The sequence below is a fragment of the Protopterus annectens genome, chromosome 1.part1 (genome assembly GCF_019279795.1).
Source record: "Protopterus annectens isolate FY-2018-M chromosome 1.part1, PAN1.0, whole genome shotgun sequence".
Classification (NCBI taxonomy): Eukaryota; Metazoa; Chordata; order Ceratodontiformes; family Protopteridae; genus Protopterus; species Protopterus annectens.
The window spans coordinates 810,034,146-810,060,914 of NC_056726.1; the positions used below are offsets into that span (position 1 = coordinate 810,034,146).

At 42.7% G+C, this 26,769-nt stretch overlaps 1 protein-coding gene across 7 annotated transcripts in view; it reads right to left on the reverse strand.

Moving 5' to 3' along the window:
- LOC122807326 (zinc finger protein 501-like) overlaps nucleotides 1–26,769 on the reverse strand; it is a 160,350-nt gene that overhangs the window by 113,343 nt on the left and 20,238 nt on the right. For all 7 annotated transcript variants that reach the window (XM_044078429.1, XM_044078433.1, XM_044078432.1 and 4 more), the window contains one exon: nucleotides 14,104–14,195. In XM_044078429.1, the coding sequence (XP_043934364.1) occupies nucleotides 14,104–14,185 (82 nt within the window). In that variant the 5' untranslated portion in view covers nucleotides 14,186–14,195. The remainder of the gene's footprint in view (nucleotides 1–14,103; nucleotides 14,196–26,769) is intronic.

Below are 26,769 nucleotides of genomic sequence, written 5' to 3' on the forward strand. Positions count from 1 at the left end.
AATATTGCCACATTCCAGACTATGTCTAATAGCATCTGCTGGTTCATTACAAACACGCCTCTCTGTGAGCATCACTGTTATCACCCTAGAAAAAGCAAAATGACTACCTATAAAACAAATATCTAACCTACTTTCAGGATCCCAACTCTACAAACTACTTCAAGCTCCACAGATTTACTCTCTTTGCAGATAGACTTCTCACACAAAAAAAATCCTCATACAACTCAAGACACTACTGATAAGCTATACTAATTTTCATTACCCCTAGAACCAAACTCCACAGCATTGCATATGCTTTCCCCTCTCAGGTACCCACTCTTTGGCAAGCACTCCCTATACACATTAAGGAAATCAACACTTACCCCAAATTCAGAATGCAACTCAAAAAGCTTCTTCATCCAAGCCAAATGTTCCTGCTTCAACACAGGAAATATGAACTAACTTATCTCCTTTCTGAGTATCTTCTCCTCTCTTAAGATTCACTGAAGATGGACCCACTTTAAAAAGTGCTGAATACATTGTACATTACACTCAACTTAACTGTACGTTGCACTGTGCTTGTTTAGTGAAATGGATATACAAAGTTTTTGTGCTTGTTTACTGGAGTGTATATATACAGTTTTTCTGCATAATTAGTCTAAACTACTCTATTACTACTTACACCTCTGTATTTTTTGTTTGCGAAATGTTTTGCATTTCACCTGCACTCAGCCTGAAACTGGTCAATAATGATCAGTGCATTACTGTAGTAAACAAATATACATCCTAACATTACAATACAAGGCTAGCTGCCCTTGTGGGCAATTCAAAGTTGAGAATCAAACCTTGTGCCTGTGAGGTAAACAACTTAACCATTATACCAAACCCCATCCATACTAGAAATCACTGGTGATTGGGATTTCAACTTCTCCTTGACTGAGCCATTAGGTAACTGGTCAGTGGTATAGTTCATTTCATTCAAAAATACTTAAGGGAAAAAAACACACAAGTGGGCCCCACAGTTTACAGTCCTCAGAGAACTTGGAAAGGGTGCATAAAAATGTACCTTCATAAGCAGTCAACTCCCATACATTACTTATACTGAGGATGAACTTCTGAAGCTGCTGCAGACATTAAAATATCCAATTTGACAGACTAACTAGAAACTCTAGGCTCTGTAAGGGTGCAGAACAGGATCCATCTTTTTAGGAACTGGGCCACTGTACCTGGCACCTCCCATGCAGTACTGAAATAAAAATTTAGGATGTCTACAAATGGGAACACCACTCATGAAAGCTACTGAGAGGACATAAAAATAATTCAGTATCTGCTGCAGGGAAGCCACAGAAGCAGTTGGCCAGCTCCATTTCTGATGTACCCTTTCCAAGACCTCCTGTGACTTGAACTCAGAAGAGTATTCAAAGAAGCTGATGTCTTTGTTCAGATGGGTTGCTTAGACTCCCCATGTAGTCCATGTGCTTCACTGTGCATGAGGCCTTCCTGGGCACTAGATATTAAAAGGTAAATCTGAGAAAAAGGAATACTTCCTCTCTAAAAAAACTTAAGTGGTCCTGAGGCACTACTGCAAGACTTCAGCCCTGCAATCCTGTACAAGAAGCTGCAAGGTGTGTGGCTGCACAACAGACAACTCTCGAGCCCTTAAAGACACTAAGAGTATGCCAAAGTAAAACAACTTGGAATAGATGGTGTCAGTCACATGGGCCCTGAAGGACTTCTAGAAAAGGCCTTGGCTGTCAAAGCAACAATGCTAGATAGTGCCAATATGAAAGCATCTAGGTCAAAGGCTGTATAAGTGCCAAGAATGAAGACAGAGAAAATAAAGACCACTGTGGATAATCAACATTGACACCAATGTTATCAGTACAGAGACAGACATCTCAGTGACTAACAGAAGTTAATGCCCATACTGGAAATACATCTGTCGAGCCAGTCATCTCAGAACTAGCACCAAAAAGTAAATGCCAACAAGGAAAATTATGGTGTTATGGTCTGGGATGTAAACAAAACCATCTTCCAGCTACAAAAGACATTCTGTGAGAAAGAAAGATATATCCGCTGAACCACAAAACAGACCTCCTCAAAAATTCCTCTTCTCAAAGTCAAAAGCAACCAGAATACCTTAACATCTACATGGTCTCAGCATCAAGTGGTCTCCCCATGATAATCTGAGCTTGTCTAATTCTTACTCTGCAGCCACAAAATCAGTCAGTCAAAGAAGGAAGAGGAACATTAGGAGACACAAATCACTCCCCATTTTTTACAGCATGGACAGTTTATACACAAACTATAACCTTTTCACAAGGGGTTCCATACCTTGTACCACTACTTCAGATGTGTGGGAAAAATGTGAGTCTTTGTTACCCTTGGTTTCTAAGGACTTTGCTGGAGTACTTCAAGGCTGGCAATCTGACAAGTGGTCTAACCTTAAACAGAAACTTGCTCAGGTGGCCGAGTCAGCAGATTAAGCATCTGAAGTCTGCTTAAGTCATAACGAGCCCTGTTTTAAGAAATGAAGATGCTGCACAAATATCACAGTGAGGAAAAGTGGAATTCTAAATAAAATTAGAATAAGGCACCAAAGTTACACAATGGAGGCTATCCACAGTAACTTTATTACAAAAGAGAACAATAGGTGAGCGCTTTCACAACTCAATGTTGCTTCATCAGTGGAATTCTGCCCAAAACAAATCATATGCTTTTGGCATCTATCTTGTGTAAGTTTTCCATGGAAAAGCCTCACTTTGCAGGGACAGAAGGACATGCATCCAAAGCAGTAATCACAGCACAAACTTTAATAATTACAAGAAAATGAGTCATTTCCAAATGCAAGAACACTACCCAAATAGGCACTACTTAAAGAAAACACAAGATGCTAACAGATTAGTAAACCAGACAATGCAGCACATGCTTTGTTTCATAGGGAAGCACTAAGTATTGGTCTGCAGATAATTACAATAGCCAAAACAAAAAAGAAAATTCCTGCCAGCATCAAGAGGAGAAAGATCAGATATAGACCGGGGGAAATTTAAGGCTGCCCATCCAGTTATCTAGGTTTAACTTAAGGGTGGCAAGAGTGCTACTCCAATATACACTGATTTTGCTCCAGAGGTGAGATATACATTGGGATACAAATCTATAACATTAATGCATCTTATCCACCAATGAAGATTCAGTTCCTTTAACCAAGTATTTGACATGCCATTTGTTCTGCAAAGAAAAAGGAGGTCAGAGGGATGGACCTTTCATACATTGCAAAGCAAGATACAGATCGCCACAGATAATTCAGAGTACAGAGAGAGGGCTGCCAGTCTGTCCTGACAGACTAGAAGACCATGATCTTTTCAGTCACAAAATCTGAGGTCTCAAACTGACTGATGTTTAGACAGCTACATGCCAAAAATGCATTACATTCAATAATGTATCTGATGAGATACAAATTAAGGCAAATTAACACTTTTGGATCTAGTAGGGATGCCTTTGGAAACTGGAAAGCCTTCTATTGGACTAATCTAAATTACTGTGGAGGCATGGTGAAACAATAATAAACTAACAAGAGTGCAAGAATCCCTATAGTAGTGTCAGAAACGTGTCACCTATGTGTTATGTGAAAATAGTTTTACAAAATGAACTCTTGCTACATTTTTCATTCAGTTTCAGGCCACTGTCCTTGCACCAATTTGTTAACATGGTCTAACCCACGCTGGAGCAATTAAGAGACAGTGGAAGATAAAACACTGAATTTACGTCTGCAGAATCAGATAACCACAGACATTACAATATGTCTATAAAGAAAGGTTTCATAAAAGCTAAAAAAATGAATACCAAACAAATGAATGTTAAAGCAGTAAGACAGGCCTAAATCCAAAGTAGTACATTCTAATGGGAAAAAAATGCATTTACAGAAAAGCACTCAAGGCACAGATGACAAAATATCAGGAAACCAAAAGCAGCCTGTTACCGTTTAGAAGGTTTTCCCCAAGCACTTTACTGGGCAATGAAAATCTAGAGGACAGTAGTGCAATGTTACAAAATGGGGAGAAGTACCAAGTACTCAAGACTGGACTGCTGAATGGTTTTAACGTCTGCAGACACAGTCTTACAAATTACACTGGATGGACCCCATTCCTTGTTGTGCCATCTGGACAAGGTCTAACAACATGGTTGGCTGGAACACCATGGAGCCTCCTGGATGAGTCTTACTTCATCTGAATTTGCCATCTGTAGTATTCCAAAAATGAAAGGGAAGGAAGGCACACAGTAGACTCATTTTCCACGTCACAATGAAGTTGTCCAGGAGATGCGCTTTGTGACTCAAATTTGCAGCAGAAGGTAAGGAGCTGGGACTGCCTAAATCAAATGATCTAATTACGGTTTCACAAATGTCTAGAAGACAGCACTGAACACTCATGACTCTAGTCAGCTGGACATTTTGCTGATGGGGATGCAAGAGGCTTGAAGGTGTACTTTTAGATCATGACCATGTCCAACACTAGCCTCCTGAGCCTGTACAGATGTTAACAGTACATATTTCCATGCTTGCTGACATGCCATGCAACCATGGTATTACCAGTTACCACCTTTAATACCCATCATTAACTCACTTTTAAACACCCTTAGTAAGAGCATTCCAGGTTTTCACATTTACTTGCCCCCCCAAGAGCTGCCAATCCACAGGTCTACTAGGATGGGTTTCAAATACTGGTCAGAGACATCTGTGGTACAAATTTGACTTGAGGGAGAGAAAAGTTTATGAGGCAGCACTGGTTACTGTACATGGGCTACTCAAAAGACCATTTTTCTTATGAAAGTGGATCCACTGTGATAGGAGGTACTGGTGCTGAAAGCAGATGCTCTTCAGATACCACTACTTCTTGTATACCATGAGAATAGATGCCAACATGTGGTCTAAAAGTGTTCTGTCCTACAGCCTAGATCAGTGTTGGCGAACCGTTTGAGCTCAATGTGTCATAAATTCAGAAGATGCCTACCTTGACTCTGCTAGTGTAACCCCCCCCCCCCCAAAAAAAAAAAAAACATAGCTTTCAATACATCAAGGATAAATCTCAACAGAATCAGAGCCAAATCTAGAATTAAGAGACAAGGACAGTTTTAAACTACCAGTACTATTAATTTGAGATATTGACAGAAAAAAATGAATGTCAATTAATATAGACTTATTTTACTTCAGAAAATGTATAAATCTAATTATTGCCATTATTAAGTGTAAAAAGTCGTCAGTTTTAGGAAGGATTAAGACGACAGTTCATAAAATTAGAAATGCAGACTTCTTGCCCTTTGCAGATGTGCAACCATAAAGAGAAAACAATGTCAGCACTGCCCTTTGCAGACTATCGAGACAGTATACTGAAATGGTCTTGGAGGTTAGTAACTTCCTTACCTCTGCAGCAGTGCTGTTGAACTGGCTCCTGGCACAAAATAATTCAATGCACTTAACATGAGCAATAAATGCAAAAGCAGTTTCTTTGGTAACCCGGGTGTTGTTCAACGCTGGTGTCACCCAAAATGTCATGGAGTGTCACCTTTAACATGCGTGACATAGGTTTGCTATCACTGGCCTAGACACTTGCACCGCCCAGAATGAGTGATTTCAATATTAGGGATATCTCTATGGGGAGGATTAAATCCAGCCAGGGAGAAGGGGGCAGGGTGACTAAAGTAGTATCTACTGATATGGTCCTTTGTTTAGAGTGTTTGAATTAGGCAATCACACTATTTTTGGTACAGGTCTTTGGTTCTTGTTAGAAGCACACTGTGGATACTAAACAGTCATGGTACTGTACAATGTCCAAAGGAGATCAAGATGAACTGAAAAAAGGTTTCCATAGTGAACTTCAGGGGGAAAAACTGCACTTTTCAGTTCATTCAGAGGACTTATGTCCTTTTATACGATGATCACCACAGCATTCTTACAAAGTAGATGGAAAAAGTCTTCAAGGTTAACATCCTGAACTTTTTTTTATCTCCAAAAACTTTCATTCTAAGTTCAAGAGTAGTAATGCTCCTCTTCACCGACACTAGAGTCAATCATGGGTAAAGCCTTTTCCATTGGAAGCAGTAAAGCAGCTGCCCAGCTGCTGCAATCTTGCTGGGGGTCCACCACATCCAGTCACATTTTATTGCTAGTTTACTTGCTCTGGAGACTACAATTTGGGAGCCGTCTCACTAGTTCTAGTACAGAACATAAGAGAGCATGTCTTTAGTTTCTTTCTGGACTTCACTCCGATTCTTTTGACGGTTATCAAACATACATGCCAAAAGTGAGACTATCACCAAAGTGTACACTCTACTCTAGAAAGAATTGCTCTGATGGCCATCTGTATAATTTGTTTTTTTCCCCCCTCTCATCTCATTTGGTCCTGATGTAGACTGGGATTCTCTACATGATCGCATCAATAATATTGAAGATCTGCTACAAGATTTTTGTTGAGATAATTAAATTCCTCCCATAACCTGTCTGGCTCCTTTGGGGTGGATATCTAGAAGGAAAGGTTAAGCAATGAAGACCTGAACCCATTCAAAGGCTGGAAAGACTGGAGAGAGAACCATTAGTATCAGTTCTTCCATGCCTACCATCTGTACATACATCTTTTTGGGAAACAGAAGCCTTACTTGTCCCCACATGGAATCTCTCTCATCAAGTTGGAGATCTCCAAAGCAGACAGCAAGAAGTCAGCCTAGGGAGACTGTAATGTATTACAAACTGTGGGAGTTGGCATACGAATAAAATAAAACCCTGTCTAACTCTCAGCTTAATGAGAACAAAAAGGGGGGGGGGTGTCTCTCTTTTTGAAGGAAAGATATTCTTGGATCCAACAGCTGAGTTAGTGAAAAAATGGGCATCTGCTAAGCCATCACATACATTTCAGAAAGTTTTTTTTTTTTTAATGAAACTGTTGAGATAGTGGCTGAAGTGAGTTAAATGCCCAAGAGAAAAGGATTAGGCTTTCCACCCACTACAAAGTAGTCCTATATTGGTTGGAAAAAAACAAAACAACTTGGGAGTAGCTTATTAGAACTGTTGTGATACAGTCTCTTCACATTCAGGAGGAGACACAGTGGAGTGTGGGCAACTGGAAACCGGTATAAAGCCCAAATGTCAGAAAGAACTCCTCTGTAGTCTAACAGCAGCAGCAATAGCTACAGGAATCCATTATCTACCTCCCAAGGGCCAAAACAACAGCAGATTCCTTTCTGGTCTCTGCCTTGGTTGGGGTAGCATAAAGTTGCTTGCTCCAAGACCAGTGGACACTAACAAGCCTCTGGCTCTAGTATGTTCACTGTGGCCTCATGTTCATGGTCTATGGCAAGATCGCCTCTGTAGCCTTAGTAACACCAGCAGGGGCAGTTAGTAATGGAATCTACATTCTATCTCTGACTGGTCAAGTCAAGTGAGGATCTCTTTTCTAAACTTTCCCTTGGCTGAGGCAAGTAAGAGGCTGTTCATCCCTAGTAATGATGGGCACAAGCTTCTATGAGGCTAGTGTGTTCACTCTGTCTACGTGCTCTTGGCCTAAAGACTCAGATGTGAAGCTTTTTCAGGTGAAGTCATTTTCTTCTTGAAGACACCAGAGGTGAGTAATGTGCCTTATTCTGAAGCCTGTTTACACAAAAAAAGAAGTTATGTTCTTACTATAACGTTCCATCTGTGTTGTCCAATTTCATTCCATTAATCTGACGGACTCGGCTCCGACGTTCAGAATGGACCAACCACCTTCTCACAGCTCAGGAACATGGTGTTCCTAACCAACATTTACTGTACTACAAAAATAAAGCATCAAGAACTCAACCAAGGGATAGAATTCCTAGAAACTTCTGCTTGGCTTCCTGAATAAACTTTCGATGGGGGGAAGGTTAATAGAATGAAGTTGGACATTGCATATGGAACGTTATGGTAAGAACATAACTTCTTTATCTGATGCTGTCCACTTCCTTCCATTAACAGGAGGAACAGAGTCCCCAGCTACTATAATCCAGGGTGGCCATTAAGGAAGGATATTCCAGAGTACAACAGAACCAAAAGCACTTCTGCTCCTGGATACAGAGTACAATTTGTAATGAATGACAAAAGATATGGGGCTTTGGCAAAGTGGCACAAGTAGAAATGGCCTCAACAGAAACTCTGGACTAAAAAGCTTGACATGTGGCCATGGACCTAGCAGAATGCACCCTTACTAGACCAGCTAAGGGAAGACCTTTAGAAGAATAGATACACATAATGCAATCTTTCAACCATCTGGCTAAAGAAACTTTGGTCACTGCCTTACCTTTTTTGGCATTTGAAAAGGAAACAAATAACTGATCACACTTCCTGAAGGATTTAGTTCTATGGCTATAAAAACAGTTCTATGGCTGTAAAAAAGTTGTCTATGCAAATCAAGCATGTGTAAGGTGTATTCCCCTTTGTCCCGATATCAAGGAAAGAAAAATGAAAATTAACTGACTGGTTAATGTTAGGCTCCTCAGCCACATTTGGTAAAAAAAGAGACAGATTCGTACATAGGGTAACTGTCTTTGTGAAAAAACAAGTATGAAAACTTTGTGGAAAGAGCCTGCAGCTCAGGCACTCTGCTGGCCGAAGTAACAGCTACTAGGAAAAAAGGTCTTCCAAAGTAACAGCTACTAGGAAAAAAGGTCTTCCAGGAAAGGAATTTGAGATCTACAGAAGCCGAAGGTTCAAAACGAGGATGGACCAAATCTTGCAAAATCATTAAGATTCCAAGGAGGTATAGAGTCCTTAACTGGATGTTTTAGTAAAAAGGTACCCCTGAGAAAGGCCTTGCAGAGGCCAAAGATGCTGAATCAAAACTAAAATGGAAGTTAGAAATGGCAACATGCTGTACCTTGACTGTAGAATGACTAGCGCCTTCATTGAAAAGGAAAGCCAGAAAATTTAGAACTACTGAAAATGGTGCTGTAAAAGATCTTTCTGATTCTGTTCCACTCAAAGGGAAAATCTTTTCAATTACTTTTGTGAATCTTGTGAGTGGAAGCTCTACGTGATGAAATCAAAACGTCTCAGACTGGAGAAGACAGCTTAGGAGATCTAGCCATCACTGGAAGTAGAGAAGCCATGTGGTTAACTTCAGGGCCTGAATGTTGGGATGTGGATGCCCTGACTGATGGGACAATAGATCTGGAATATGATCTAACTTCTGGAATATGATCTAACTTCATCGGGGGGGCACCAGATGAGACCAAAGAAAGGTGAACCAGGTATGTTGAGGCCAAAAGGGAACAACAAGGATCACTTTACTTCAACTTGAGAGCTTTCTGAAGGAACTTTGGAACCCAGGGAAGAGGGGAAAATCATATAGTAGACCAGAGGGGTAAGCATGAACCCAAGCATCCCTGGGGGACTTGTCCCTGAGGAGGGATCAAGGCAAAACACTTGCTGCATAGAGGTGGGGATGTAAAGAGGTTGCAGCAAGGATAACCCTATTTTGGGGGGACTGCATCTGCCATGGAATGGTTCAGGGACCACTCATGAGGCATCAGCAGCACTCTGCTGAGTCTGTTGGCTAGGATGTTGGATTCCCCCAGAAAGCGCATTGCTACCAGAAATTACCCACTGCCAAATCCTCATTGCTTCTCAACAAAGTGGATAAGACTTGTTCCCCTCCCTGTTTGTTGAGATACCAAAATGGACATATTGTCTGTTTGGATAGAAACAGTCCCTTGAAGAAGGAAGCCATCTAGTTCTTGCAACACTAGAAGTACTGCTCTCATCTCAAGAACACCGATATGCAACTTGGTATTTTGGAGCATTCACGTGCCTTGGACCGTCCAGCCCAGACAATGCCCCCTCACCCAAACTGGAACACATCCATGGTCAATGTGATGGTTGGGGAGAGGAGAACAGTCATCCTCGAGTAACATCTGGGGACTGGATCCATCAAAGGGGAGAATTCCTCCACACACAAGATAGTTTGATGGGAAGGTTCAAGGCATTTCCGAGAAGAGACCTCTTTACTGCTAGGATCCACTGCAGAAGATGTATGTGAAAATGTGCCATTGGAAGAAGAGTTACGGTTGCTGGCATGGAGCCCAAAGCCCATAGAATCAGAGAGACCAAGTGTTTTGGAACAGTCAAGATATGGCGGACATGGGATCTCAGATTTAGCACCCTGTCCAATGAAAGATAAATTGAACCACCATTGTGTCCAGATGTGCCCCTATAAAGTCTATGGTTTGAACTGGATCCAGGTGCGACTTTTGCTAGTTTACAGTTATGCCAACAGTGGAAGTTAGGTTTAAGAAGTAATCCCGGGCCTGAAGGAGAAGATGCCTGGTTGGGGTAGTGAAGAGCCAGTTGTCCAGACATGGAAATATCTGATACCCTTGCAGTTGGAGATGAGCTTCAACTACCGCTACACATTTGGTGAACACCCTTGGCAGCTGTGGTGAGACCAAATGGAAGAGCTTGAAACTGGTAGTGATTGGTTCCCAGTCTGAAACATAGAAAGGACCTGGAGCATCTGTCAATCTTGATATGGTAGTATGCATCCTTGAGGTCAATAGAGCACATCCAATCGCTCATTTATTTTTGACTTTTGTTTACCAGGAATGTCTGACTGAGCTTGCGCCCTTTTTCAGCAGAGGCCCAGGGAGAAAAGCTCCACAAAGTATTACATACGCATAAAAAATGTTTACAAAAACAGTACACAAGGTAGTATAAACATGTATTGTAATGCTTGGATTCACACTTGGAGCATGAGAGTTTAAAGGGTGTTATTTACAAAAAAAGGCAATAAAACAATATGTTAAAGTCATTCATATACCATCTTCGGGAGAGGGAAGATGAACTAAATTGTGACCATCCTGAACTTTGTGTGTTTCACTGACTTGTTCAGGTAGGTGAGATCGAATATTGGCTTCAGGCCCAGTCTTTTTGGGTACGAAAAAGAATCTGGAGCAAACACCTGATCTGACCCTTTTTTGTTGAAACTTTCTTATTTCCTGGGCAGCATCCTCCCTCTGACTGGTTGAAACATCAGGGAGGTGAAAATTTTGTTCGGGGATGTCAGAAAAGGGAATGGCATATTCTCTGGATACGATCCTTAGTACCCATTTGTCGTGCGTGATGGCCTCCCAGGTTTCTGGGTGTAAGGAAATCTGTCCCAGACTGCTTCCAGAGGAAGCCAGAGCAGTCGGGCAATTTTTTAGGACCGCTGGAAAGGCTTGTCCAGAGCAGGTTACCATAACCCTTGATTTTGAGGACCCCCTCGGCCATGTGGGCAACGTCTACCATTCTGACCATATCCCCCTCTGCCTCGGGGGGGGGGTATCCCAGAGTGTCCTGGAAAGGTCCCTACAACTTCCAAACCCTTGTTTTCTTACCGCCACACCAGCTCCTAGTGAAGGTCCATTGTGGAGTAGAAAAACAGATCCTGACGGCAGACAGGGTCTTACATTTCTCACTCTGGGTCAAGGTGGTACTTAACGCAGGTCCAAACAAATTGGAGGCATCAAAGGGGACATTAATAAAGGCCTGCTTTAAGGCTCCACAAAAATCGCATAGCCTCACATCCAGGCATGAGGTCTAATAGCAATGCCCAAATCGGCCGCCACTGAAGGTACCCCTCCGCAGCGTGGGAGACCAGTCTCATGGACATATTAGCTAGTGAATGTAGGTAGCCAACCCACAGTTAACGGCCTCCCGCTCCTTGGTAGATACTGAACCTGGGACTGAGCTAGAAAGTTCCTTAACTAAGTCCCAAGACCTTTGTAGCCAGATAAAATGAGACAAGTAGTTCAACACCCAAATAGCAAAGGTAGATTAGGCATAGACTCTCTTACCAAATCTATCCATAGCCTGGGATTCTCTACTCGGGGAGTGGACAGAGGAGTTTTCCTGAGCAAGCTCTTTCTTGGTGGCAGCCACCACAACCAAGACATCTACCAGGATTCCTTTGGCCCAAAATGGTTAGTCAGCCGCAGCACTTAAAATTTATCAGCATGCTTGGGGACAGGTTCTACTGTATCCAGTTCCTTCCAAGCCCTTGACAACACCAGCTGGATCAGCGGGTTGGTCGTGGGGGACACACTGGTGGTAGATGGGCTGGCCCTGAAAGCCTCCCACAAGACAGATGCCCACAGGAAGTGCACTTTTTTTTTTAAAGCCTAATGGATAGAACCAGACAACTAGAAAGAAAAAGGCAAGGGAGAAGATGGAATAGGTAGGAAGGAAATATCAAATAATTGGAAGTTCACCCAAAAACCTCCAGACCTCACTGCTAACACCAAGCCCAGCAAATGAGATCTGAGGTAACATGGGGGGGGAGTGGGGCATTATGGTTCGGTAGAAGGAGCTCAAGTTTGGAATCTCGAGTTATGAGAAGGCATCTGGTTGGTTCCGAGCATTGGAACAGAGTCCCTCAGGATAATGGAATTAAGTGGACATTAGGTAACATTTTTTTCTGGTATAGATAAGCTTTCCAGGTTCTAGCCCTCCTCTGTATAAAAAAAAAAATAAATAAATCTTCTAAGATTAATGTTCAAAGGAAGATGTGCTCTCCTTTGCAGTACAAGCAATGGGGAAGAAAACAGAATTTACCTTGTACTTAAAAAGTTAATCAAGTAAGCATGCAGAACATCATGTTCTCAAACAGGATACTTTTTTGCTGATACAAAAGCCATCAGGATGCTGTTAAGGATGTCACCCATCCCGTTGTCAGCAGGACACTCAGGGTATGAGCTGCCTCATCCCGTTGACTGCTGTGCAAAGTAGTGGGACTTGAAAAGTCCTGCTTTTCAATCACACTGAATTGCCATGGAAAAGCTGCAATTACTTCCGACTTTTCCACGGCAATTCAGTGATGTCACCAAGCCGGACCTGCAGCCAAAGCTGCTGCCTGTTAGGTCTGGGTGCTTCAATTCGTGCAGCAAAGAGCCCAGCAAAGATTGTGGCTGTAGGAGCGCTTCATTTTAAGCGCTTCCACAGCCACTAAAAACAACAGAGATTTTTTTTTTTCCTAATGAGCCAGCCTTCCATTCATCCATGCAGCCATCCAACAAGACAGCCATGCAGCCATCCATCCATGCAGCCAGCTAGCCAGCCAGCCAGCCATGCATGCATGCAGCCAGCCATGCATGCATGCAGCCAGCCAGCCCGCTGCTACTCCCACCAACCAGCTAGCCACTCCAGCAGTTATCCATCGTACCTATAATGGCATCTCCTTCACCGCTCCTGTGGTGTAATCATGGTACAGGGTGTGGCCAATGTCATATTGGCCACACCCCCAATGTCCCACTCTGGCATACTTAAAAGGTGGCAACCCTAAATGCTACCTGATAGATGCAGACTACTACCTGCATGCTTTTAACAGCAAAAAACAGAAGTAATGGAAACAGTGTAGCCTTTGTTATAGAGGACTGGATACGCAGTCGAGGAAAACCTACAGTCATGTAGACATCTGAAGAATGGTCTGTGAATCAGACATCTGGTCTTCCAGCAAAGTCCCTACTGTAAGGGATACTACTGCAGGAGAGAACACAATGATGAAAGTGTCTTTATGCACACAGGAACATTTTGGGGGATTTTCTTGGCATCCTAACACCTGCATCAAAATCAGCAGCCAAGTCCTACTAATAATACTATGTAGTGCACCCATTCGGGGACAAACTGTAGTTACACAAGGGTGGATTTAGATTTGATGAGGGTTTAGTTAAGTGTTGCAACTGTAATGGTTTTCAGGGAATTAATCTGTGGTGATGCACAAGTTCAAATGTGCAGCCAACTGTAGCGCTGCAAAGTTTTTAGACAAACACAGAGGATGGTAAAATTCAGTTTTTGAGGCCAGACCTCTACTAGCTTCCAGCAATACACATCTCTCTCCTCTAGCTGGTAACTCATTTCTGGGGCTTAGGCACATTCTATAAACCTAAATATTTCACATTATTTATGACTAGTACATCCGTTATTAATGCATGCCACATGCTTCAATGCTTTAACGGAGACACCTCTGGAAAAAAATGAAGTCGCTAGCTCAGTTACATTTCTGACCATTAAAAACAATGGACACTTATACATGTTGAGAAGACACATGACCACTTTTAATTGTGGCAACCTTTCGTTCTACTTACTGCTTGAAGTATAGTCTTGTTCTGGTTCTTCTTTTATATTAAGGAGACACTCCATCTTTGTCAGAGGCAATACAGTTTCCATTGGAATTTGCCTGTACCAGTATAAACATTACAAGAGTGTTATTAGAACATTTAAGGGCAGTTTCCAAACCAAAACCTAGCTGCTATTTAGCTATTTAATAGACACAGTGTTAAATTCAAAAAAGAAACAAAATACACACAAAAAAGTAGCTTGGTAAGATCCAAGTCCTCCCAACAATTATGCATGGAAATCAGTATCTTAGTAAAATTAAATACTTTAAAAACCTAAATATTGCAGATCCTTCCCAATTCAATTATTTTACCTTTAAAAAAAATGTATCCACTCATACTTATGGCACAGGAAATGCAATCATATTCCTTTACATTTAGTGCCCTTTTTTTTTTTTTTTTTTTTTTTTGAGTGAGCAGTCTATACTTACGGGCCATTCTTTTGCCAAAGTGTTCTTTAAGATATAAAATTTGAACAAAACTTGCTCAATGCAGACAAACATTTTGAATCAGGTTGCTTCCAACTCTGCACAATTTTAACAATGAGAGAGAGAATGAGAATCCCAGGGAAGGGAAATCCCCCCCCCCCAAAGGTTGTGCTATGTTGGAGTTACTATGTATAAATAGTTTACTGATGAGCACCCTAAATGAGCACAGAGCTTCAAGGTGGTGTCTCTTGCTTTTATTAGTAGATGCTTGATGGTGGTGGTGGTTAGGAGTCAGTCATCTAGGTATGGAAACACTCATAATCCTGAACGTCTCAGGTGAGCTGTAACTACTGCCATGCATTTGGTGAACACTCTGGGGGCTGTAGTGAGACCAAAGGGCAGGGCTCAAAACTGGTAGTGACTGACTCAAAGCCGAAAGTGCAGATGACTCCTGGATGTCCATCTTTATGTGGTAGTACGCATCCTGGAGGTCTATACAGCACATCCACTTGTCTTTTCTCAGAAAGGGAAGTATCGACTGCAGTGTTACCATCTGGAACTTTTGTCTTTTTTACAGATTTGTTCAGTTTGCTGAGATCCAGTATGGGTCTCCAGTCCCCCGTTTTCTTTGGAGCTAAAAAGAACCTTGAGCAAGTTCCGGATCCAATTTGGTCTGCAGGGACAGGTTGGATGACTCTCTTTCTAGCAACTTTTGTATCTCTAGGGTTGCTTGCTTCCTGTGACTGGGTGGAACATCTGGAATGTTTCTGATATGTGGGGTCATGAAAATGAGTATGGATATGATGCTTTGTACCCACTTGACTTATTATTTTAGCCAGACGTCTGGATACAAAGATAAGTGACCCCCGATTGCCTCCAGAGGGGGACAGGCAGGCCTCCTTTCAGGAGCACTGAAAGGGCTTACCAAAAAAGGATTCTCTGTCTCCTTGGTTCTGCAGACCCCCTCTACCTCGTGGCTGGCATCTTCCATTATTACTTCCTCCCTCTGCCTCTGGAGGAAGGTTTACCATGTGTCTTGAAAAGCTCTGAGATTTTCAAAACCACATCTTTCCCCCTTTTTTACCCTTGGGGTAGGGTCTAGAAGTACTGGAAAAACAGACCGACAGCAGAGAGAGAGTTTTTCCTTCCTGTTCACACCTGGTTAGTGTTTCTTTGACTTTAGGCCTGAACAGAGACGAGCCATCAAAAAGGGGTGTCAAAGAATGACTTCAAGATTTCTGCTTACAAAAGTGCATCCAGGAATGTAGTGCATCCAGGAATGTCTGTCTCTTAAGAGCAATTTCTGAACCCACTGACCTACTCGCTCCATTGGCTGCATAAGAAACGAGCCTCATGGATGAGTTCACTACTGAATTAAGGGTGGAGAGCTGGGATGATACCTTATCTGCTACACCCGCAGCTACTGAACCCTGGAGAGTGTCTCTAAGCTCCTTCAGGAGATCTCTCTGTAATCTAGCAAAATGGGCAAGATAATTAAGGGACCAGAGTGTAAAGGTTCCTGAAGAAAACATGCACTTTCTGTAGCCGTCCATCATGCACAAGTCTTTGTCTGGGGGATGAACAGACATGGACGTTTCCGACCACTCTTTCTTGGTGGCTGCTGCCACCACCATAGCATCTACTGGGACACCTTTCATCAGAAAAGTTTCATCTTCCAGGGAAGTGATAAATTTATTTGGCCTCCTAGGGACAGACTTCACTGTGTTGGGAAACTCTCATGCCTTCCAACAAACTAGTTCCATAAGCTCTCGTAGAAAGGCAGAGACAACCAAGTGGCAGAAGGGAGAGACCCGAAAGCTTTCAAGCAAACAGACTCCTCGTCAGAAGGTGTGATGGGCTTCCAGCCGCCTCTCTGTTTAAGGATCTCTAGGATGTCCACAAAGGAGACACCCTCAGAGGGCAACCATGGGAACCCTTCGGAGTCATCGAGGTCTGTGCCCGATGTGATTGACTCCTGTGGGGAGTCCAAATGCTTCCTCTTGCATAATTTCTTTCAAGGGACCTCTTCAGAAGGGCATTTAAGAGAGGTTTCAGAAGAGACGGTTCAGCTGCTAAGGCATCCTGAGGCTCTGGATCTCTACATTTGTGTGGAATCGGTTGTGCCGAGACGACACCAGTGCCTTTGGGGGAGGAATGGCCAGACCTGAAAGTGGGACTGCCCAGACAGTGCTCTCCTCATAGCCTCAAAAGCCCCCCCACCCATGATCCGAGGAAACCCCTAGCTCCAAAGAACCAAAAGGTCCCCCCGGCACCACAGGGCTTGGCTCTGAAGCCGAAGTAAGAGCCGATCTCATGCATGCCAACGCCCCAAGAGGCATAATCGGATCCGAAAAAAAAACTTTCTTGTGATTTAAGGGATGAGTTGATAAGACAGATGTGTGTGGTATTAAAGATGATGCTGTGAGAAAGATTTTGCTTCATGACACTGATTTAACTTTGAATAAGGCTATTAAGATGCGTCAGATAAACGAGCTCAAAGAAAAACACACAAATATGCTTACAGATGAGAAATGCATGCTTCCAGTATCTTTTAGTACTCATGTTGATAGTACACAGCACGTGGTTAATGAAACAAGCCTACGCACATGGCAGCAACTGTGAGTCCTACAACACTCAATGGGAAACCCTGTACTTTTCTAGCAAATTCCAGAGTGTGCACAGGCTCAGTGAAGCACAAGTGCGAGCCAGCAAACTGGAAGCATGTTCCCTCACCTAGCCTCACAGGCAACTGTCCTAACTGTGGTGGAAATAGCGTCAGAGAGAAAAATGTTTAGCTTTTTGTCAGCAATACTACAGATGTAAAAAGTGGAATCATTCCAAAGATTTTGTAAATAAAGAAAGGCTTATTCTTTTATGAAAAAGAGAACATTCAAAGGGACAAGTTGATTAGTTAGAAAGCTGTGACCCCACTTATTTTGGTGTGTCTGTGCTTAATGAAACAGTCAATACAGCAGATTTATGGGCAAATAATGAAGTATTTTGTATTGTTTGGATAAAATGGAAGATCCACAGAGCTCCAAGTTGACACAGGTTCAAAGTGCAATGTTATGTCAGCAGAAACATTTGCTAGAGTATGTGCTGGTGAGAAGCTTGATTTAGCAAAGTGCGCAAAGCTTGTTGCTTATGGTGGTGAAGAAATTCAAACTGAAGGTTCAGTAGTGCTTTTTTGTTACTCTACTGGGAACAGCTATGACTTGCAATTTTACATGGTCATAAGGCATGTACAGTCATTATCAGGCCTCAGAGAGAGTTTGAAAATGGGACTGCTTTCATTTAATAAGGGAAGTGCACCATATAAGCTTAAGAAACCATTGTTCTAATTTCACCCAGTCTATTTTCTATCTATGCTGATCTTTTCGGAGACAAACTAGGCAAACTCCCAGTTGTGTACTCCATGAAGTTAGACCCTGAAGTCAGTCCAGTTGTCAGACCAGCCCGGAAAGTTTCAGTAGCTATGCAGAACAGAGTCAAAGCCAAGCTAGAGAAAATGGTAGAGTAAGATGTAATTTGCCCAGTTGAAGAACCTACTGAATAGGCATCTTTCATGGTTGTAAGCTCATAAGAAAAACTCAGATGATATCAGAATATGTCTTGCTCCATGAGACTTGAACATAGCACTGAAAAGACCTCATCATCCAATGTGAAGTCACTCCTCTCCTGTCAAATGCCACTTTTCTGTCTTAGATGGAGAGTTTTCATTTTGGCAAATTTTACTTCACTAAAAATCTTACTGCTAACCACATTCAGTATTCCTTTTGGTAGGTACAGATTTTTGAGATTGCCATTTGGGATAAATTCTGCCAGTGAAGTCTTCCAGCATGCAATGGGGCATTTTTTTTTTCTGAATATCCATGTGCTATTATAGTAGATAATATTCTAGTACTAGGCAACAGTAAGCTGAGCATGACAGAAACCTCAAGAAAGTTCTGGAAAGAGCACATGAAGTGACTCTTAAGATGAATCCTCAGAAGTGCAAATTCAGTCTACAAGAAGTTACTTATGTTGGTCAGTTATTTACCAATTTAGGCTTAAGACCAGATCCTTCAAAGCAAACAGCAATTATCAATATGCTAGCTCTAGACCATGTTCAAGCCCTACAATGTTTTCTTGGCATGGTTAACTACCAAGGCAAGCTCATTCCAGACTTAAGTCAATGTTCAGCACCGCTTAGGGAGCAGACATGTAAAGATGCATCTTGGTCATGGTTACAGGAACACCAAAGAGCATTTGATGTCCTGAAACAGAAAATTGCCAATCCACCAACTCTCAGATGCTATAATATTCACAAACCAGTTACACTTTCTTGTGATGCTTTCAAGTTTGATCTGGGTGCAGTCATTCTTCAAGAGGGTAGACCTGTAGCCCATGCATCCAGAACTCTAACCCAAACTGAAATGCACTATATTTGGATACAGAAACAGCTCTTGGCAATTGTGTTTGCATGTTCAAAGTTCCATGATTATATTTATGGTAGACCTATCACCAACCTCAAGATTCCTGTCCCAGAGACTTCCCATACTCTGGAACAAGCTACCCACCTATGTCAAGCAAAGTTCCTCATTAGAACTCTTCATGAAAAATCTTGCTGAGTGGATGGGAAATACACCACTTCTCTGGCTCTGCTAGACAGGGGGCACAGGAAAATAACTTTCTTGGGTGGCATAAGCCAGGGAACCTTGTTGGCTAGGCTTATTTAGGCCCTTGGGCCGATAGCCTATGCATATAGCTCCAGCCAGACTGCAACGCATGATGCTCAAAATTGCAAAAGTTTAACTTCGATCATGTGTACACAAAAGGCAAACTTCTTTATCTTGCTGATGCTTTAGTCAGACTGCCCAGAAATACCACTGAACAGCATGAAAACAGGAAACTTGATTTTGAGGTCATGGAAGTGAGAATTTCTTCTCTTCTTCCATATGACTTGATGAGTTTAGAAGTCATACAGCCTCAGATCCAGTTATTCAGAAGCTCAACCACTTTATCAACAGAGGATTGCTGTCAAAGCAATCTTGCTTACCTCATGACATGCAACCATACTTTCCTTACAGAGAGGAAACTTTGACAATGGTATCATCATTAAAGGTCCAAAAGTGATTGTTCCAAAATCCTTACCACAAGAGTACATTATAATCTTGCATCATGTCCACCCAGGAACTGATTCTACCAAAAAAAAAAAAAGGTGAGAGGATTAGTATTTTGGCCTTTTATGTCAAAACTACTTTGACAGAGTACTTTCATCTTGTTCTGCAAGTAATAGTGAACTACCTTGGTCGACAACAGCTACAGACATTTTCAAATGGAATGGTCAACATTACTTGGTGTTAGTAGACTCTTATTCAAATTGGTTTGAGACTGACCTGCTTCCTAATCTAGCATCCTGTATTGCCATTACTAAGATGAAGCGTCATTTTTACAGTCACAGTAGTCTGCACAAAGTTATTTCCGATAATGGTGCACAGTTTACAAGCCAGCAGTTCAAATGATTTGCTGAGGAGTGGGACTTTACTCATGTTACCAGTAGCCCTGAGTACCCACAGTCAAAGGGTTTGTCAGAACGTGCAGTTAAAAAGTGCAAAACAATTACTACAGAAGTTGAAGCGAGACAATGGCGATGTTTTCTTGAATCTCAAAAATATTGCTAGTGATAAACATCCTGGATCACCTGCACAGAGACTTCTGTCGAGACAAACCAGAACCACATTACCAATCAGCAGTAATCTACTGGTTCCATATGTCAAGAACAGATCAGTGAAAGCCCATTTATTGAAGAAGCACTTATCCCACTCAATCCGTTACAAGAAGGGGGGATAGTGAGGATGCAGACTTCTACAGGTTTTGATCAGACTGGTATCGTGAAAAGTGTATGTCCAGAGCTGAGACTGTACATCGTGGAATCACGAGTAGTAGAATTTAGATGGAATCGGAAACATTTTGTCCCAGTGTCTGAGCATGTATTGTTTTTCCTGTTTTTATAAGCTTTAATTGTTGGTTGCACTTCCTAGTTTAAGTTTGCTTAAAAGTTAAACTACAGGCTAATACACTCAAGTGTACTAGCTTTTGATAGCATTTAATCAAAAAGTAAAGCATTTATTGTGTTTTCTGTCTGTCTGAAAAAAATTTGAAAAAAAAACAAAAAAATATTCTTGTTCTCCTAACTTTCCTGGCTAGTTGTTCCAGTGATCAGGTTTTGCTGATCCCTGGGCTTTGTCTTGGTTCCTGTACTTCTCCATTTTCTTTGTTTGGTCAGGGGGAAGTTTCTTTACTCACCAGTGGGAATGGGGAGTACTGAGCTGCCTGTTTGTCCTCAGAGGAGTGGTTTAAGACAGTAACTTGTAATTCATTGGCCATTTTGGGTCATTTCCTGCCTTTTCCAGCCCCCTGCTATAAAGCACGCTTTAGCACGGAGTTGCCACTAGAGCAGCATCGGGCATCGCCGGTTCAACAAGGTTAAACTTTTTCTGGCTCCATAAAGTCTGTTCTTCATTTTTTCCCTTAGAACCGCTCTACTAGTAACCTAAACAGTATATCCCTTAACTAAAAAGCGCAGCACTTGTTCCTAAAAGTTTTTTTTCTTTTCAAAAAAAAAAAAGCTCAGCACTTGTCTTAAAAGCATCTTCCTTGCAGGTTAAGCACTTCTATATTATACAAAGTCCCTCACTTGCGAAACCCCCCCAGGAGTACCCACCTTCCTTACTAAGTCCTCTCTTATTCAGTCTCATACCTAACTTCTTAATTTTTTCTAGCACGTCGAAGGGCCAGATGCTGGCGTCCTCTCCTGCCCAGTTGGTGAACCTGGGAATATTGAGGCAATGTTACAATTGCCTCATGTACACAGACAACCCTCTCCTCCTCCCACATAACGCAAATACTTGCGAGAGATGCAGCTATTTAGCCAAACTGGAGGCTGAGCTCTCTCAACTCAGGACTGGCAAGACCAGAGAGGAGGAGAAGGCAACTACACACACCACAAAACCAGCCTCACATAATGCTACCACACCACTGAATCAAACACAAACACACAAAGACATACTCGGAGGCTCCGAGTAAAAATTTACCTAAACAGCAGAGGCCTCCAAAGCAGACACCCAAGCAACTGCTACCTCAAGACACCCCACAAGCAACACATAAACCACAAAATCAGTGTGCAAAGCAGTCACAGCCCTTAAGGCCAAATACAACACCAAACATACTTGTCATAGGTGACTCCATAGTCAGACACACTGACGTCCCACTCACCAGGCTGAACAAGGAGAGGGTCAGAGTAAGCTGCCTATCGGGCGCTAGAATCCGCCACATAACACAAGCACTCTGGTCACTCCACGGCAAGTACAAATATGACACAGTCATTGTCCATGCTGGTGTGAACGACCTGAGACGTACCTCCCTGGACTACATGAAGAGACAGAGAGGAGCTCTCTGATTATGTAGCCCAGGCAGGTATGACCCTGACCCTGAGCAGTATCCTTCCTTCACCAAGAATGATGCCACAATATAGAGACAAGATGATCAGCTTTAACAATTGGCTTAATTTCGGGTGTCATTCAAAGGGGATCCAGTGTCTGTCTGCCTGGGATGACATGCTTGACAAGCCACGCTGCTTCGCAAGGGACGGCTTGCACCTGTCACCCCTGGGATTCCGGATATTGGCTAAGGCTCTTGCCACCCCCATAGTGCCTTTTTTAGGCAAGGCTCAAATTCTAAACCTACCACCTTAGAAAACAAAAATTGGAAGATATTGAGGGTAATGCTGCTCAATGCCAGAAGTCTAAATCGCAAAATGCATGCACTTGAGGCCCTTCTCAGTATGGAGAACATCGATGTCTGTGCTGTAACTGAGACCTGGTTCAAGGCTCCTGAGAGCCCCCCGGCACTATCAGGTTTTACCTCATATCATGCGTTCCGGCCCCAAAACCCGGACCACACCACACCACAAAAGGAGGGGGTGTATCCATAAAGGATACCCACACCTCCAGGTTGGTGGCAACGCAAGAAGCTTCGGAAATCATCCAGGTGCAACTAACCATAGGCAAAACTGCCCTACAATTTGTAGCATGCTACAGGCCACCCTCTCAAACTCAGGAACCCCACACAGCCTTCCTGAAGACATTGGAGGGTATAATATCTCCAAACACCATCATATTGGGTGACTTCAACTACCCGAATATAGACTGGGAACATTACTCAAGCCCTAACTTTCTAGCCCAACGGTTCCTGGAGTTCATAAATTCAAATGCCATGGAACAAATAGTCACTGTTCCCACGAGAGGAGAAAATATACTAGATCTCATTATCACAAACATGGGGACAAAATGCTCCACACTGGAAGTATATCCCTCATTGGTGAGATCTGATCATAAACTAATCTCACTGGAAATCCACATCCCGCCCCCACCCCAAACAAAAAAGACCACAGTGAAGAACTTCTCTAAAGAAAATTTCACACTACTCAAGACTGGTAACTTTCTAGCCCAACGGTTCCTGGAGTTCATAAATTCAAATGCCATGGAACAAATAGTCACTGTTCCCACGAGAGGAGAAAATATACTAGATCTCATTATCACAAACATGGGGACAAAATGCTCCACACTGGAAGTATATCCCTCATTGGTGAGATCTGATCATAAACTAATCTCACTGGAAATCCACATCCCGCCCCCACCCCAAACAAAAAAGACCACAGTGAAGAACTTCTCTAAAGAAAATTTCACACTACTCAAGACTGGTGTGGTATCCTTCAAGGCCCCTGAGCCAGTGGAATCCACAACCCAAGCTGCGGAAGCCCTTACAAATGCCTTCTATAAACACCTCCAGGACTGAATGGATCAGGCAATCCCAAATAAAATCAAGACTCTTTCCACCAAGGGCAAGCGTCCAGTCTGGTGGACCCCAGCCATTAACAAACTTTACAATAAGAGGAGAAAGCTATTACATGATAGAACAAAATCCATAAAAGGGAAGTCACCCCTGATCATTATTAGTAAAAAAATACGAGCACTCATAAAATCAACTAAGGCCAATTTTGAGAGAAAAATTGCCATGGATTCAAAAGACAATCATAAGGCCTTTTTCAGCTATGTTAGGAACCTGGGTGGAAACTCCCAGATATGCTCAGAATTAGTCCAAAATGACACAAAAATCACTGAACCCACAGACATTGCCAACATACTGGCAGACAGGTTCAGTGCAAACTTCACCCACCTCTCCCCCCCTAAAGGAGAGATAACTATCCCAGCGGAGTGTAGCCTCCCAGACATCTCAAATGCGCAGGTGAAAGCTGCTCTCTCTAAAGCTAAAAACACAGCATCAATTGGACCGGATGGTGTCCCCGGCTGTGTGCTACACGAGCTCAATGAGGAACTAAACCCGCACATAAGGCAGCTGTTTTATCTCAGCCTTACCACAGGATACGTGCCCAAGGAGTGGCGTACGGCAACTGTGGTCCCACTCCACAAAGGCGGTGCCTCTACGGACCCTGGTAATTACCGCCCCATAAGCTTAACAAGTCTAGTCTGCAAAGCTATGGAGAGGATCATAATGGAGCTCATAAACAAAGATATAGGGGACTTGCAAACATTGGACCTGACCCAATTTGGCTTAGTCAAGGGCAGATCATGCCTTTTGAACTTGGTCGACTTCTTCGAAACGGTCACCAAGGCCATTGATGAGGGAAAGGCAGTCCATACAGCCTACCTTGACCTTGCAAAGGCTTTCGACACAATACCCCACTCGGGTATTGTAGAAAAACTTACAAGCTTAAATGTAAACCCATGACACAAGATGGGTTGCAAACTGGCTTAAGGACAGAACCCACAGGGTTAGAGTTGCTGGCGCTATGTCAGACTCCAAGCCGGTCACAAGTGGTGTCCCACAGGGCTCGGTCCTTGGCCCCCTATTGTTCGGCATCTACTTCTCAGAAGTACAGGCCAACACGGGAGGACTTTGGCTGACAAAGTTTGCAGACGACTGCAAACTGGGCGCCATAGTGGAAAGTGCATCGGAGACGGATATCCTTCAAAGGGGACTCACGGAAACAGATAGCTGGTGCCAGAGCCATGGCCTGAAGTTAAACGCCAAAAAATGTATAGTCATACCCTTCGGGAAAAACAAGGTAACCCCAAGCTACCATATAGGTGGCAATCCACTAAGCACAGAAGAGGTCATCAGGGACCTGGGGACCCAGGTTGACAGTGGCCTTTCTTTTGACACTCACGTTGCTAAAGTGGTTAGAAAGACCATCTACATTGCCCACCTGATCATGAAGAGATTCACATTCAGATCTAGTGAGGTCATTGTTCCCCTGTACTCTTCACTTATCAGACCAATGATAGAGTACACTGCCCCATTCGGGATGTCTCTCACCCGACATCTGCAGCAATTGGAGAGACCCCAAAAGTTCCTCATATGCTGCCAGATTGAAGAAACTCCAGCTCTATTCAGTCGCATACCGTCTGCTCAGAGGTGACATGTGCCTGACATACAAGGCCATGTCCAACCCAGAATTAATAGACATGCACCACCTCAAAAAATCCAAATCCACCAGAACCACTAGAGCAAGCGACTTAAACCTTAGCACGGATATAAATAGGACGTGTTGGGAGGGATAGATTTGTCACTCAGAGACTCCCTATGCTGTGGAATAAAATCCCGGTCCATGTGAGGCAGAGCACCTCGCTGGCTCTGTTCAAGAGAAATCTTGACCTGTGGATGGGAGATCGTAGGTTTACCCCGGGAATCATCTCTGTGTCACTGCTGGACAGAGGCAAAACAAACTAATGGGCACAGTATTTTTTCATATAAGGGGTGGCGTAAGCCACAAAACTTTGGGCTAGGCTTGTAAATGCCCTAGGGCAGATAGCCTAGTATAAACCTATAAACCTATGAAACTATCACATCTGTGAAAAAGACTCAATCTCAGAGCGAGTTGTCCAGAGTTCCAGTTCCTGAGAAGATTCCCAAAACTCCAAAATCTGTTTGTTCACCAATGATTGTCCCTGTTGCTAAACCCATTTGTGACTGTTATATCACTAGATCAAGTTGCAATTCCAGATACATGGTAACTTGTACCTGAATGTTGTGTTTATTTCTCACTGTCTGTAATTGCATATCTGTTTCAGATGTCATTTTATTGTGGGCAATTCATTAAAGAGGGAGAATGTAGATCAATATGTATGTATACCTTTAAGCAGCTTTCCATGGGCTTGCACAAGTGTATAAATACTGAGCACATGTGAGCCTGTCATTTTGTAGCAAGCTGTTGAGATGTAAGCATGCATACCTGTGCAGTCTGTCAATTAATCAGTTTATAGTCTGCACTGCTGCTATTCATCCTGATGTGTTTCTGTGTAATAAAAATATAAACGAACTACTCCGCCAGTCTGTCTTTAAATGTAAATGAAGATGAGTGACAGCAGTAAAGCCAGAGCAGATGAAGAAGCTAGAGATGATGGAATGTAGTGCCCGAGATTGGTGGTAGGGTGCACATTGTGGGACTGACTCAGAAATGAGGACTTAAGAGCAGAAGCCAAAGTAGCACCAATTGCAGAAAAGATCAAAGACAACAGATTATGATTGTTGGGCACATGTGCAGGGTTGGGAGGGTGGCCTAATGTTTGCCTTACAAACACAAGGTGCAGGGTTTGAGTCTCACAAGGGATAATTGGCTAGGCTTAAAATGGCTTGCAAGGGCAGTTAGCTTAGTACTAATCTATGAATCTATAAAAGGAAGACAGTCTGGTGAAGATTTGGGATAAACAGGAAGAAGGTAAGAGGAAACGAGGGTGTTCAGCAAAGAGATGGATGCATTGTGTGAAAAATCTGAAAGTCAGGCATGAGTGTCAAAGAAGGCAGGAGTGCGGCGCTGAAATCGAGAGAGATGGTGATGGTTAACACGACACTCCAACCCCATGAAGAAAATGAGGGTTGATGATGGTCAAGAGGTATTTGAACATATCTGTCTTAGGCCAGATATATGAATTCGGCAACCAGGCAGAGCACAGATCCAAATGCACCATTTTCAGGTTCAACAATGGTGGACAGTCACTCACACACAAAATAAATATACTCAGAGAAAAGCAGTAAATTGTGAATGACAGTAATGTGTATTATAGGATACATACAAACAGCGGCACTTTAAATTAATGGCAGATTTGTACATCACTTGTTGATTTAAATCAACCTACACCTACTG